The sequence below is a fragment of the Numida meleagris genome, chromosome 4 (assembly GCF_002078875.1).
Source record: "Numida meleagris isolate 19003 breed g44 Domestic line chromosome 4, NumMel1.0, whole genome shotgun sequence".
Lineage (NCBI taxonomy): Eukaryota > Metazoa > Chordata > Aves > Galliformes > Numididae > Numida > Numida meleagris.
In genome coordinates, this window is record NC_034412.1 from 80,947,993 (window position 1) to 80,963,712 (window position 15,720).

The window sequence follows — 15,720 nt, forward strand, 5'->3', positions numbered from 1 at the left end:
TTATGTTATTTATTATGTGTGCACTGGGGCACTCATTTTTGTATAGTGTTCTGCTGTTTCTTATAGCGTTGTAGTAATGTCTTTAACATACATTGTGAATAAATGGTGATTATTATATACATATATGGTGAACATATATGTTCATAAAGGGTGATTGTCATTGGTAATAATCTTCATACGATAATGATGACATCAATGTATACTAGTATTTTTTAAGATTCTTCCATGCAAATGTGTTCAAATTTTTCAAGTCCCTTTCAAAGAGGTTATTGTACTTCTAATCAATACATGACATAATGAAACACAGCTTTTTATCATGGGTACTACTGGAGGCAATTGTTGCATGTGGGAGGCTTAGATTTTGAATGGGAGATATGTGTTTATGTACTTAGATGCTAAGTAAGAGAGGAGGATAGAGGTAAATTCTGCAAAATTCTGGAGAACAAATTTAAGATTTTGTAATAAGGCAAAATTCAATGTCTTAATTTTTGGAGCTAAAATATTTATGTAGAATTGCCCAGAACCTTTTATTCCCCAAGAAGATAGCCATATATGCAGTGCTCTTTATACGTGCATTTCAATGTGCTGCTCAGTATTTAGTCTCAAAAATTGGTATTTTCATCTTTAGGACCAACACTTTTTTCTTCTTTTTTTTAAATCATTGTTGATGAGCAGTATGCCTGTTTTTTGTTCTGCAAATTTGCAAAATCTTAAGACTTTACATTTAAAAGTTAAGAGTTGAAGAAATGCAAGTAGATCTTGTGCTGCATCAGTGAACGAGGAATGTGGTTTGGATGTGGTGCTCGGGAATGTGATTTAGTGGTGGGTTGTTAGAGTTAAGGTAGCATGGTTTGGTTTCAGTTGGACTTGATGATCTTGAAGGTCTTTTCCAGCCTGAGCTATTCTGTGATTCTAAGTTGTGCTCAGATTTCTAAAATCATCCTGTCAGAAGGATCTTAACCCTATCTACCGCCTCAAAGGCATGTTTCAGGGCAACAACAGCCCTCAGAAGGAACCCTCACAGCAGTGTTGATGTTCTCGTTAAACCTGCCCTTTTCTGTGGTTGGCAGTGAGTAGATGTTACAGCTCTGTGCTGGAGAATGAGAGCCTCTTCCTCCTGCTCTCCCTGCTTCTGACACAGCGATGGTCTGGAGCAAGGAACAGTGAAGTAAAGTCTCACCACTGACAGCAGAAAGTGATATCCGTGTTAGCTGACTGAAATGCTGCCACCTGAGCAGGAGTGCTGGGCCTGCGCCTTCACCTCCTGGCTCTGGCTCTGTGGGTGGCTTGCTCTTCCTTCTTTGTATGGCTCCACATGCAGTCAGTCCGAGGAGCTAAACTATTCCAAACCTATTAACTTCTATAGGGTTAGGATATAAATTATTGTGCAGATGTGTTTGTGTGTTAGCAGTTGACAGGAAGTACCTGCAAACATGTCTAGACAAACCATGTCTAGACAAAGCACTTTCTTATCAGGTAATTTACTCACTGGAAATATAAATACATGAGACTGTGGGTTTGACAGCGTATGCTATAATTAATATTTCTGTGATAGGACTTAAAGAACTTACTGGCTATAGCAGCTTAAGTTAAGAGGGTCTGGCTAGACTTGGGTGTGCCATGTCTCCTGTAAAGTGAGCTATTCTGCATGTATATATGGGGGTTGGAGAAGAAGGGTAAGCTTGCACTGAAATGCAAGGGAGAATCCTAAAAATTGTGCATCAGTTGGAGAAGGGAAAGCCAGGAAGGAGCAGAAGGAAGGGGAGTAAGGCAGGAGGGTTGCAGCAGAAGTCGATCATCTCTTAAACTGATGCAGATGCTACGGATAGAGAGGGGTTAGAAGAGAACTTGGAGGAAGTTTCTGAGGATGTTGTGGTCACAGGGGTTAGGTTACCAGTGCTTGTGGTTAGCTTTAGGACCAGCAACCCAGCGAGGGGGGGAAAAAGCTGGATGCTACTTTGTACTTCTCGTTTTCTATCGTAGGTAGGCTTTCCAGACTAGGCTGAGTACTAGAAAGAGAGGTTTGGTTGTGAAGCTTATAATTTCTTGCCATGGTAGTATCGTCTTCAGCAGCGTTGCTATTCATTGCTGCATTCTGCTTTCTCTCTCCTTTTCCAAGTTGTTTTTTATTTAGTATTTTTCTTTGTTACGTACTCCAGTGATGTGCACTGTATTTCACTAGAAATCAAGATTTCTGTCCTTAAATGTAATGAGTAAAGCATGTACATGTATAAAGCGTAACACATGGAATAGCAGCCTACAGAATGTGCATCATTGTCTTTATAAATTAAAGACACTGGGATTATGCAGAAAAAAATAAAGATTAGTCGTTACTTCATATAAAGTTAATACATTTCCACTTAAAAATGGAAAGATATGAATAGGTTTAATTTGGTAACTTCATTACTTTGTGTTTTAGTTCACAATTGTAATATTACCTGATGTGCATAATAATAACATTGTGCAGAAGATTCATTAACTGTTGTGAACTTCTATTTTGGAAATGCTTCATTGCTAAGCTTCCTGAATTGTGTTGGTTTTTGTTCTCCTCTAGCAGGGGCTTTGGAAAGATTCATAATTCTTTTTCTGTATAATAGCTTGTAGCTTGTTTTCATTTCAGGGTTTACTTTTAAGCAAGTACTGTTCATGATCTGCTCAGCACATTACTTGATGTTGCTTTGCTTTTGACACCAGTAACTCTCTAGAAGGCAAACTGCTAACTGTTGAAAAATATTGTTTTTGTGTCCTGGCTAAATCACAGCTTCTACAAGTTAAACTTTGAAAAATATTTATTTTTGCATGTTCACTGCTTTCAACAGAAAGGACAGTACAGATGGTTATGTAGCCTAATTTTTGCTAGTGGCCACTTTCCCAGTCCTTAGAGTATACAACTATCACCATGAAATGATCTGATTTATTTTCTGCTTCCTGACTCTCTGTTTGAGTCTCTTAAGTTGTGTTCTGAAAGCTGCTTCAACAATCAGCTAAAAGTTATGTCATCTCCCCATCTTTGTACTTCTTGGAGACCAATTTGACTATTCTGTAGTGTTAATGGAGTTGTGTATTTTAGTAGCGTCCTATGAAAGGAGTCATTTGTGAAGTTTGGAGATGAATTCTGAATTCCTGACTAGCTGAGTCTTGGCTTAGTAGTAGTAGTAGTTTTAGTAGAACAAAGCTTTTTGCACATAGTGGTTTATTACCTCACTCTAAAGGTAAAAACAAAACAAGTCTTGATTCTTTCTTCTTTTTATTTTTTCCCCTTCTTTTACTGCTGAAATGACTGATGGCAGCAACTTTATCTGCTCCTAAGTCATCTAAGTGTTTTGCATAGTAGCAATTGGGCATCGGTTGCTAAAGATCTTGCCAATTAATGAGTCAGAGGTGAGTTTCTTTGCAGAGTTTTACTAAGCTCTGAAGTAAAGTGAAAGCAAGGCTTTCCAAACCTAACTATACTTGATAAAGGAAAACTTCAGCACTGTTCATAGGCTAAGTGAAAGTTTGGGGCAGCCTTTGTGTTTCATTTCCTATGGGGAGGGGATTGTTACTGTGTTGCATTGTTTCAGGTTCCCTCTTTACAACCATTCCATTCTAGGAAAAGGGAATTATAGAGCCTACTTTTCAGCTGCCTTTTCCTGTTAATGTTGTGACTGTATATTCACATGAGGTAGTTCCACATCCCAGTTTGTATTCTTACACAGAGGATGGGTAGTGGACAAGCAAAACACATTTGATTCAAGCAGGTTTTGTTGATCTTTTTTAAAACAACAGCAATAGCCGATATCTGATCTGCAGCTTATAAGACACACAGGGCATTGGTGATGCTTGAGTATGGGAACCTCTTCATGAATCCTTCAGATGCATCATTTCTGTTGTTGGGTCACAGAAGAGCTGGACAAGACAAGAACGAGGGAGATTTCTCTCTCTTTCCCTTTAAATGGAAATTTTTCCCTTTAAACTTAATGATGGAAAAGTTCAAGTATTTTCAGAATTACTTCCCTCCTGGGAAGAATTATGTTTTTAAACTGATAACTTAAAGTTATTATTGATCACAAATAATTGTCTGTATTTAAGTGGTACATAATAGTTCATCATTTTACTGTACATTAATGCACAGGAATTGTAAAAGTGGATATAAAATGTCTACTTTGAAGTGAGAGCTTTATGGTGCTTTGTCGTGCTATGCCACATCTCTAAACACTTCTAGTAATGTATAGACTAAGTATATTAATAGCAAGTTTTAAACTGCATTTCTTAGAGATTACACTTACAGCATTAAGTATGATGAAATGTCTTAGGTTATATGGAGTGTTGTAAAATCTATCATTTATTGTACTAAACCTTTATGGTTGAGCAACTAACAGCTTTCACAGAAAATACTAAATCAAGCTGACTATAATTTGTACATCACACTCCAGAGACAAATTTACCTAGTGCTTAGATATTCAAAGGCTTCCACTTTAAGCCTATTATTTATAGACTGTGTCAGAAAACTGATTTTTTTAAAACAGAATTGTACTTTTTATTTAGTTTGAATTTAGTTGCAGCTACTTTTGAAGTGGTTTCTCTTCCATCTTACGTAGCTGTTTGTTTATTTTTCTGGAAAAAGTACAAATAAAATCATTAAATTATGAAATGAAGTCAATTACAAGTAAAATACAGAAGATTTTTGTGCCCCCAAAGACTGTAGTGTGTTTGCTTGTGTTGACTTGAATATTTTCTAACCCTCGTTTTTTCTTCTCTTTTTAACCACAGGTCTAAATTAGATTTATGGTTTTTTTGTTTGTTTTGTTTTGGTTTTTTTTTTTTTTTGCTTCTGCTGTTATGCCATATATTCAGTTTGCATTAAGTGATAATGAGGTTTTTTATAAGCTCCTTCATTCATTTTATTTTATTCCTTTTCTTTCTGCATCTGTTTCTGGAACCAGGAAAGATGTGAAAAGAAATGTATACTTTGTTTAGATTGGTTTAGATTGCCAAATGGATCCTGTACCTACCTACTATTTCTTCATTCTGCCGAGGATGAATCCTTTCTCACAGTAAAAATAGCTTCAAGACTTAAAGGTCGTCTGATTTTAATGCTGCAGTTAAGTATTAATAGTTTTTCAGGCATTCCATGCCAAAGATTGTTGTTTTTTTCTTTTTAATTTTTTCTTTTAATATTGAAATATCAGCATTCTGCCTTGGCAAGCTTCGGTCTCAGAAATACATGTTTTGATTCTGCTCTGTATTGGATCTTCCTTGATGCAGGGAGATCACCCATGGTTCTTTGATTTGTATGTCCGTCTTTGAAATTTGCGGGGTGTATGTGTGCATGTATATATCTATCTATCTATGTTAGTTGATGTTGAGTTGTTAATGTTGAGTCATTTAGGATATCACAGTAGCAGACAAGGGGCAGTTTTCCTTGCTTCCTTCCTGTGGGGTAAATTCTGCATCTGATCATGCAGCTTTTTTTTTTTTTTTTTTGCATGAACATATTTTCTTCTTAGCTTGATGCTGGTGGATGTTACAGGCATTATAGGCATGCTTAACAGCAAATTTTTTTGTATACTTTTAAAAAAATAAGCATTTTTCTTACACTTTTATCTTCCATCATTCGTATAATCGTTTTTCACCCAGGTCTGAGTGGCTGTTTGGAGTACTGTGCCAATCATGCTTCTGCTGTAGGCGTGTAAATTAATGTCTTCTGCAGTTTAACGTTACTTATGGAGCATTGGGCACCAGAGATGACTTGAGATCAGCTTCAGAAATACATGGCATAACTGGCAGAGGAGGAGGAGAAAAGATCTCCTTTAAGCATCAGAACTGCTACCTTGGTTGACTGATTCAGTTTTAACTTCAAGAATTTTCAAACCTCCTGCCTGTCAGAATGAAAGATTCTTAGAAAATTTCACGAAAATTGTTCAACTGTCTAGATCCTGTGTATGTGTGTGTGATTAAGAGATACTGACTCAAAGTCAGAGCTTTGAGACAAAAAATTGCCTGCACTGTTTGTTGAAACCATAGATGCTTGTGGCAATCTTTAAGTAGTTTTCTTCTCCAGATTACTCAGTGTAATATATGGCTATGTCAGAATGATGTTGTTTTCATAGAAGGTATCTCTGTATTTTAGTTTCATCTTATTCTTGATGTGTTTAGAAGTACTAAACCTTGTCATCAGATAATAAATTTTCTGCATAGGAGGAAAGGTGTGTTTGTTTTTATTGCTACTGTAAAGGATATCTGAAAGATGTAGTAGAGTGGAGAAAATCTCCTAGTGGCAGTTGTTAGTGCTGAAGTAGTGTGATCCAGCCTGAGGATATAATTGGTGCAAGTGAGGAAGAGAACGGACTTGCTGGATCTGCAGGACACATTTGATAGAGGAGCTGTCAGAAACTGAAGTGACTGTAGCTGAAGTTATGGAACAGATTGACAGAGTGAATAAATTTTACAGGATGAGATGGCGTGCACTGGAGAGCTTTTAGAAGAACTTGGGGATGGAAAGTCAAATGATGAATGTCTGAAGTCGCATTTAGAATGAACTAACGTATCCTGTTGTGGGAAGTTCTTCCCCTCCCAAAGCCATGGAGTTCTTCACAATCAGCAAAATATTGACAAAGATGATCCAGTTGATGGAGTAAGACATAAGAGATTTTCTAAAAGGCATCTTGCAGTCCCTTGCCAAAGGCTTTTGAAGAAAAATGTCAGCATAAAATGAGAAAACATTGTGTCAATAGCTAAATTGCTAAAAGATAAGAGCAAATGTGGAAGTAAATGGTCAGTGTTCTCAATGGATTGGAGTCTTACAGACCTGAAATCTGTAATGTATTTGTTAGTGACCTGTGAAAGAGAGGGGTTTTGTGGTGACAATTTGAGTTACTTAATAAAGATGAGGATAAATTGGTTGGTTTCAGAAGTTTATGAAACCAATAACTGGGCAGCAAAATGGCAGGAGCAGCACAGTAGAGAAGTAAAAAATTGAGTTGGTAACAACAATAATTCTGTCTTCATGTGTGAGATGGCGGGCCCTGAGCTGACCAGAATACTTCAGTTTTCAGTACGAGTGTTAAAGGCAATCCAGATGTTAAGAATTGCTAGGGAAATAGTAGGTAACAAAATAAAACATTGTTACATCACTGTGTAGGATTGTAACTTTTCCAAGCCTTCAGTGCTATTTCAGTTTTGGTAGTCTTGTCTCAAAATTTGAATGTAATGAAACTGGAAAAAACTCAGAAACTATTAAGAAGGCACAAAATGACTTGTGTGAGAAGTAATTAAGGAAAATATGAGTATTCCCACCTGGCAAGAGACAGTCTGGGACTCTGTACAATTGTGTGTGGTAAAGAGAGGCTAGGTATGTATTGATCACTGCTTGCTTCAGTGCAATGAGGGGGAGTACTAAAGGAAGCTGATAGGTGTCATGATGAAAACAAAGGAAATGAGGGGTTCTTTAAGTTTTTCACTGTGAAACACTTTACCTAAGGAGTGTTTTGGATGTCAGAGTTGTTTTCAAAAACAGTTTCAGAAGGAAAATAGGAAAAAATTCGGTAGAAATAGAAAGTGGAACCTTCTAAGGAAGCATCCATGAGCTTTCATATATTGAGAATAGTTTGCATTTGCAGATGACTACTGTTTGAAACAGGGTACTGTATGGAAGAAGAAACTTGCAGTTACATGTGGTCCTTCAAAAAGCAAGAAGCGATGAGTAGAAGGCCTGCTCAGCTTATTTAGCAAATAATATAGCAAATAATTTTGTTATTCAATTTGTAATAGTGTTCTTTTCTGTTCTTGTTTACAGGATTCTGAGCAACAATAAAATAACAGAGCTGAAGAATTGTTCCTTCTCTGGATTAAACCTTCTTGAAAGATTGTAAGCACTTCTTAAAAATATATTTCACTTAAAAATGAGAGTTATATTCTATTTATTTCATTAGTTATTTTGGTATCAAGATGTGTTTCTGTTTTATTTGAATGTAACTTTTTGTGATTGCAGAGTTACTATAGTTAAGAATTCATAAAAATGAGTTTTATGTAACAGCGAAAAGGAAACTTAGCAGAAGTTGCAACCATGAAACTAGGTGTAAATGGAAAACATGCAAAAAAAAACCCCAACTGACCAACCAAAGAAATCCCATTCACATAAATCAAACTAAACAAGAAAAACAAGAATGCCCAGCCAACCCCAAAAATTCATCAATGACAGTGGGATTGAGTGCTGCCTCAGCAAGATTGTAGGTGTGCAACTGTGTGTTGCAGTTAACATGCCTGAGAGATGGGATGCCACCCGCAGAGGACTAGACAGGCTTGAGCGGTGAACCTCATGAGGTTTGAAAAATACAAGATCTTGCACCTGAATAATGGCAGCCCTCACTATCAGTACAAGCTGAGGAACTAGAGAGTAGAGCACAGCCCTGCCAAAAAGAACTTGGGGGTACTGGTGGATGGCAAGCTGGACATGAGCCAGCAGTGTTCCCTCACAGCCCAGAAAGGCACGTATCTTAATTACTTCTTGAAAGAGAAAAGAGTCTGAATGCTTCTAAACATGTTGTTGAACAAGTCTGAGTGCGAGGTTCTTGCACCTGAGTTGTTGCAACCCCCGCTATCAGTACAAGGATTGAGCACAGCCCTGCTGAAAGGAACCTGGGGGCACTGGTGGTTGGCAGGCTGGACATGAGCCAGCAATGTGCCCTTGCAGCCCAGAAAGCCAATCATATCCTGGGCTGCATCAAAAGAAGCATGGCCCGCTTTTCAGTTGAGGAAGGTGATCTGTTCTGGTGAGACCTCACCTGGAGTACTGAGTCCAGGTATGGAGTCCTCAGAACAGGAGAGACCTGCTGGAGTATGTCCAGAGGAGGGCTGCAAAAATGATCCAAGGGATAGAATGCCTTTGCTACAAGGACAGACTGAGAGAGCTGGGGCTGTTCGACCTTGAAAAGAGGAGGCTCCGAGGAGGCCTGATAGTGACCTTTCAATATCTAAAGGGTGGCTATAGGAAAGAAGGGGACAGAATCTCTAGCAGGATCTGTTGTAATAGGACAAGGGGAAATGGTTTCCAACTAAAAGAGGGGAGATTTTCATTGGAAATAAGGAAAAAGGTGTTTTTATTTTATTTTTAAATAAGTATGGTGAGGCTTTGAATAACCTGGTCTAGTGGGAGGTGTCCCTGCATATAGCAGGGGGCTTGGAACTATATGATCTTAAAGGTCCCTTCCAACTCAAACCATTCTCTGACCTTTAAAGGTCCCTTCCAACCCTGGCAATTCTGTGACTTTTCTAGAAGAAGCAAATGTATTATAACCTTCAAAAGAGGGTGTATGCACTGTCAGTTTGTTATTGGCATACCTGTCAACAGTTTTTCTTGTTGTTTTACAGTTGTTGTATGTATGGGGAGAAATAGGAGTGTGCCTGATGGGAGTAACCTCTTTAACTTCTTTTGCTTCCTGTTTTCACTTTCCCTTTCAGATGATATATCGCCTGTGGGATAAGAAGCATTGTAGCTTCTGTTATAGTCAGCTTTTTTTCCGGCTGATGGAAGGTCAGGATTGGCAGGTTGATCTACCTGGGAGCAAGCAGAAACTTTAGAGATAGGGATTTTTCTAGGCCATTTGACTGGGAAAGCAGCCAGTTTCATAATCATCTTGCAACATCTAGGAAGAGTTCCAAAGTCTTTTGGCTTCAGGGGATTAAAAGTATTTTATTCATCCTCTGAAACTTGAAGGCTGCAATCCCAGTCACCTGGCCTAAATAAATTCAAATGCTTCTATCATTCCACCCCCCATGTGCTAGGAGAAAAAGATGCATCTCCTATACTGACAAATGAGCTTTTGTGCCAGGGAAGCAAGGTTATCAGCAGGGACAGCATTCTAGATCGTTGTTCTGGGTAATAAAAGCATCTGCTGACAGCTGTTAGTTTTTGCAACTCTTTACAATTTTCAGACAGGAAATACTTGAACCTTTAATTAGTTTGAGGTGATCATTTGCATTTGTTCTATGAATCCAAGTCTTAATTTTGTTTAGTACAATCAGAACCCAGTGTTCTTCCACGTAATACTAGTCACGTGTAAGGGTTTTTAGGTTATTTTTATATCTCCTGTCAAGAAAAGGAAAATAAAGCAGTAAGTAATCCATCATGCTTTCCACCTTTAAAGAGATGTGGACTAGGCAGCTTTTCAGATGGTGTGGCACTCTAATTTTATTGAGATAACATAGTTTGTGCATGCTGGTGTAGAAATAAAAACACTTGACAATTGATTATTGAGAGTTAGGTGTCTTCATCATGAAGGAAGGGGTAACTGGTATGACATACTAATCATTAATGACCATCTTTCCTTTTTTAGTTTTCTGCCTTAAATGTTCTTAAGACCTGTGCTTGTAACTTCAGGACAGAGAGTAATCATGTAATAAAAATACTTGATGAGACAGAGTTGAATAGTCATTCCCTTGATTCATTTTCTGGGGAAACTGAACCTGGTAGGGTACCCTTGCCCAGAGAAACCTGGAGTCTTCATTGAGCTTAGTTGTGTAGAATATGCTGCTGTTTGTTAGGGAAAATATTTTGTCGTGATTTTCAGTAGTCCTGACAAGAGTACTGTACTGCAGTTGGTACTGAACAGAATTTGAAATTACACCTTATCTCTGAATTTCTCAACTTCAAAGTTTAGCAGCTGCCACATTCTAGAATGGTATGAAGACTTCATTAAGTAACCTTAGTTATTAGTCCTTGAATTCTGCCTTGATTTTTGTCTTCTGTGAACTAGACAGAATACTTCTTTACTTGTAAGCTCCACTTTGAAGTTATCGCAAACAATTTGAGGAAAGATGACTATATGTTTGTTAGAATTTCTTCTGCAGCCCAGTATATGCTTACATAGATTTAGAGATGGTAGTTGGAGAAAATAAGTGTTTCTCTCACAAATCTCACTGTGCCTCTTGAGCTTTCTTGATGAAAGATATAGCAAAAGCTAAAATAATTCTTTCCCTTTTTTTTCAACCTGATATAGAATCATAGAATCATAGAATTAGCTAGGTTGGAAAAGACCTACGAGATCACCTAGTCCAACCATCCACCTACCACCAACAACCCCACTAAACCATGTCTCCCAACGCTATATCTAAACGTTTCTTGAACATCTCCAGGGACGGTGACTCAACCACCTCCCTGGGAAGCCCGTTCCAGCGCCTGACCACTCTTTCAGAAAAGTAGTATTTCCTCATGTCCAGCCTAAATCTCCCCTGGCGCAACTTGAGGCCATTCCCCCTCGTCCTGTCACTAGTTACAAGAGAGAAGAGGCCGACCCCCAGCTCACTACAACCTCCCTTCAGGTAGTTATAGAGAGTGATGAGGTCTCCCCTGAGCCTCCTCTTCTCCAGACTGAACAATCCCAGCTCCCTCAGCCGCTCCTCATAAGGCCTGTGCTCCAGACCCCTCACCAGCTTTGTCGCCCTCCTCTGAACACGCTCCAGGGCCTCAATGTCTTTTTTACAGTGAGGGGCCCAAAACTGGACACAGTACTCAAGGTGGGGCCTCACCAGGGCTGAGTACAGAGGGAGAATGACTTCCCTACTCCTACTGGCAACACTATTTCTGATACAAGCCAGGATGCCATTGGCCTTCTTGGCCACCTGGGCACACTGCTGGCTCATGCTCAGCCGAGCGTCGACTAATACCCCTAGGTCCGTTTCCTCCATACAACTTTCCAGCCACTCTGCCCCAAGCCTGTAGCACTGCCTGGGGTTGTTGTGGCCAAAGTGCAGGACCCAGCACTTGGTCTTGTTGAACCTCATCCCGTTGGCTTCAGCCCAGAGATGCAGCCTGTCCAGATCTCTCTGTAGGGCCTCTCTACCCCCAGGCAGATCGACACTTCCTGCCAGCTTGGTGTCGTCTGCAAACTTACTGAGGGTGCTCTCAATGCCCTCATCCAGGTCATCAGTAAAGACATTGAAGAGGACAGGCCCCAGCACCGACCCCTGGGGAACACCACTTGTGACCGGTCGCCAGCTGGATTTAACTCCATTCACCACCACTCTCTGGGCCCGGCCCTCTAGCCAGCTCCTTACCCAGCAAAGGGTGTAGCTGTCCAAGCCACAGGCTGCCAGCTTCTCCAGGAGAATACTGTGGGAGACAGTGTCAAAGGCTTTGCTGAAGTCTAGGTAGACCACATCAACAGCCTTTCCCTCATCCACCAGACGGGTCACTCGATCATAGAAGGAGATCAGATCGGTCAAGCAGGACCTGCCCTTCACAAACCCATGCTGGCTGGACCTGATCCCCCGGTTGTCCTGCAAATGCCGTGTGATCTCCCTCAGGGCAATCTGCTCCATCACCTTCCCTGGCACCGAGGTCAGGCTGACAGGCCTGTAGTTCCCCGGATCCTCCTTACGACCCTTCTTGTAGATGGGAGTCACGTTGGCAAGTTTCCAGTCTTCTGGAACCTTTCCAGTTGACCAGGAACACCGATAGATGATGGAAAGTGGTTTGGCTATTTCTTCTGCCAGCTCCCTCAGTACTCTCGGGTGGATCTCGTCCGGCCCCATGGACTTGTGGCAGTCCAGGTGGAGTAGTAGGTCTCTGACCGTTTCCTCCTGAATCATGGGGGGTTTGTTTCGCTCCCCATCCGAGACTTCCAGCTCAGAGAGTAGAGTGCTCTGAGGACAACTGGTCTGGCTTTTCAAGACAGACGTAAAAAAGGCATTGAGAACCTCAGCCTTTTCATTGTCCTCAGTGGCCACATTCCCAGCCGCGTCCAGTAAAGAATGGAGATTCTCCTTGGTCCTCCTCTTACTGTTAATATATTTGTAAAAGAGTTTCTTGTTCTCTTTAATCCCAGCAGCCAAGCTTAATTCGAGCTGGGCCTTTGCCTTTCTAATTTTCTCCCTGCACATCCTGGCAACCTCTTTGTACTCTCCCTGAGTTACCTGTCCCTTCTTCCACAGGAGGTAGATTCTCTTTTTCTCCTGGAGCCTCAGGAAAAGCTCCCTGTTCATCCACGCCGGTCTCCTTCCCCGCCGGCTCATCTTGCGGCTCAGGGGGACAGCCTGTTCCTGCGCCTTCAGGACTTCCTTCTTGAGGAGCAACCAGGCTTCCTGGACCCCTCTACCCTCCAGGACCAAATCCCAAGGGACCCTCCCTACCAGCCTCCTGAACAATTCAAAGTCTGCCCTCCGAAAGTCCAAGGTCGCCGTTTTGCTGTCCCCTCTCCTGGTTCCACCAAGAATCGAGAACTCTACCATTTCATGGTCGCTGTGTCCAAGGCAGCCCCCAACTTCCACATCCCCCACCAGACCTTCCCTGTTTGTAAACAGCAGGTCTAGCAGGGCACCTCCCCTGGTAGGTTCTCTGACCAGCTGCAGAAGGAAGTTATCTTCCATACACTCTAGAAACCTCCTAGACTGCTTCTTCTGCGCTGAGTTGTATTCCCAGCATATATCAGGGAAGTTGAAGTCTCCCATGAGGACAAGGGCAGGCGATCGCGCAACTTCAGCCAGCTGTTTATAGAACGCCTCATCTGTCTCTTCATCCTGGTTAGGCTGTCTGTTTGTAGTGAGAAACATTTACCACTATTAATCATATGCTTGGAAACGTGTTAGCTAACTTTCACTCATATGTCAAATTTCCTTCTTGACTGGAGGGGCCTCTTTTGTGTATATGATATTTTAGGTGTTATTTTTCCTGCTGTAGAGGTTCTGTACTTAGCCATGTCACTTTCCTACTGATGAAAACAAGCGTTCCCTTCAAAAACTTCAGTTTTTACGTTAGTATTTACCAACTCTCCCCAAAAAGCAGTCTGCTTTGTTTTCTCTTTCAAGAAAATGAAAAGATAATATGGTTTAATAATATGTATACAATATGATAATATTCTTGCATTACCTTAATACTGAAAACTTTCTAAAATGTGGGAATTGTAACTGAGAATAGCTAGAAAAAAATAGTGGATGCTTCTGTGAAAGAGGCTATTTAATCCATGGTAGAATTGTGAAATATGTTCTGTTTCCTTCAAATATGGCATGTTAAATGTAACAATAGTTACAATAGTAACAGAGTTCTTGGATGTGTGTGGCAGGTAAAGTGTAAGGAAGGAGGTGGTGAAATTTGACTTTTTCTGCCTGTGAGCTTATTGCCTTCAAAACAGGGAGTATGTGTACGGAATGGTGTTTCTCTCTGGCCTTCAACACTGCTGGCAGAAGCTGGGGTGCTCAAGTGTCTACCTCTTTCAGTCATAACAGAAATGCCCTCCCGATTCTCTATCAGTGCGTCTCTATTCAAACCTCAAAGTAGTTCTCAGTGCTGTTGTTCTGTCCTAAGAAGTCACGGATTTGTTTTCCCACTGGATTCTTTCTCTCTTAATACAAAAAACTTCAGAACTAGATATGAGGGAAACTTTATTCACTGTCCTAGAATGAGTAGAAACAAAGAAGAAATATTTACATTTGGTAATAAAGCCTATATGGTTTTCAAAGGAGTCTATAATTACATGTATGCCAGTATTAGCTAAGGTAATCCAGGATGCACCAAGTACTGAGAAAATTTCCAGATTTGTTTATTTCAATTTTCCTGTTTGTGTCAGTCTGTGTCCGTGGTCATAGGCATTGATATGTTACCTACTGATGCATCAACTAACTAACCTTCCTCATGTAACTATCATTTATAACTTTAAGCATTTTAAATCCTTTCTTCTCGCTTCCCAATGAGGGTATTATCCTTTTATGAAGGCTGCTGTGTGGAAAAGATAAAATTTCATGAATAGCTTGATGTAAGAGATTTGAGTAAATCTTATTTCTTTCCAAAAAAATTTTTTGAATGGTGGAGGGAAGACTACCGAAACAGTTTTGATTTCTTTTTTTAATTTTATCTTTAAAACATGTATAGCTTAAGGAAACCTTGCTTATATCAGGTTTGTGAAATTGCACACTCATCAATTCAAAATGGTGCCTTTAAAAGCGAAGAATGCTTAGTGCTTGCTGCTAAAACTTCCTTACCACAAGTAGGGATTCTGAATCTGTTTGTTCATAGTTTTGTGCTTGTCTGTTAATTTATGAAAGTGGAGAACTTAGGAATCCATTATTTTGTAAGCAGGCTGGTAAGAAGCCCAAAATAAGAGTTTTTGTTTAACTGGAGGATGGAATGTTTCTTTATTAGAGTAGCAAATGATTATGCTGTGTGCACATCTACTCTGGCAGGGAGAAATTAATGACTGAATAATAGTAAAAAGGCCCAAGATTTTACTAGTAACCAATGTCTGTACCAAAAAATACTAAATGCTGTAATCTTCAGTGGCTTTGCTAATGCTGTGTTTTGGTATGATTTTCCTGCCATTTAGTTGTAGAAGTAACTTCTTACACAACAAATCTGTAACAGAGAGTTTTTCATCTTGTAGGTGCTTCACCTTGTATAGCATTATCCAAAGTCTGACAGCTTAACTGATGCAGCCTGTTGATCTTTGCATGGATAAGGAAGATTAGTTAATCTTTTTTTCTGAAGTGCTATTTGTCCTTGTATATGAGGAAAGAGGAGAAAGAGATAAATATTTAGATACCAGAAGTAGTGGATATTTATTAAACTGTAAATAATAACAAAGGTTTACCAATTATTTTTTTTGAATTTACTAGTATACCTTGGAAAATATGCTGTATAAAGGGAGTGTTATTTATAGACAGTCTTTTTTCACCTATGATCATCAGCACCAATCCGTGTGTGTGTGTGTGTATATATATGGATGCCTGAAATAAATTTAGAAAAAATAT

At 39.8% G+C, this 15,720-nt stretch overlaps 1 protein-coding gene across 1 annotated transcript in view; it reads left to right on the forward strand.

Annotated features, from left to right (window-relative positions):
* ADGRA3 (adhesion G protein-coupled receptor A3) overlaps positions 1 to 15,720 on the forward strand; it is a 58,901-nt gene that overhangs the window by 5,663 nt on the left and 37,518 nt on the right. Inside the window, exon 2 of the mRNA XM_021395752.1 lies at positions 7,778 to 7,849. Coding sequence (XP_021251427.1) covers positions 7,778 to 7,849 — 72 coding nt within the window. The remainder of the gene's footprint in view (positions 1 to 7,777; positions 7,850 to 15,720) is intronic.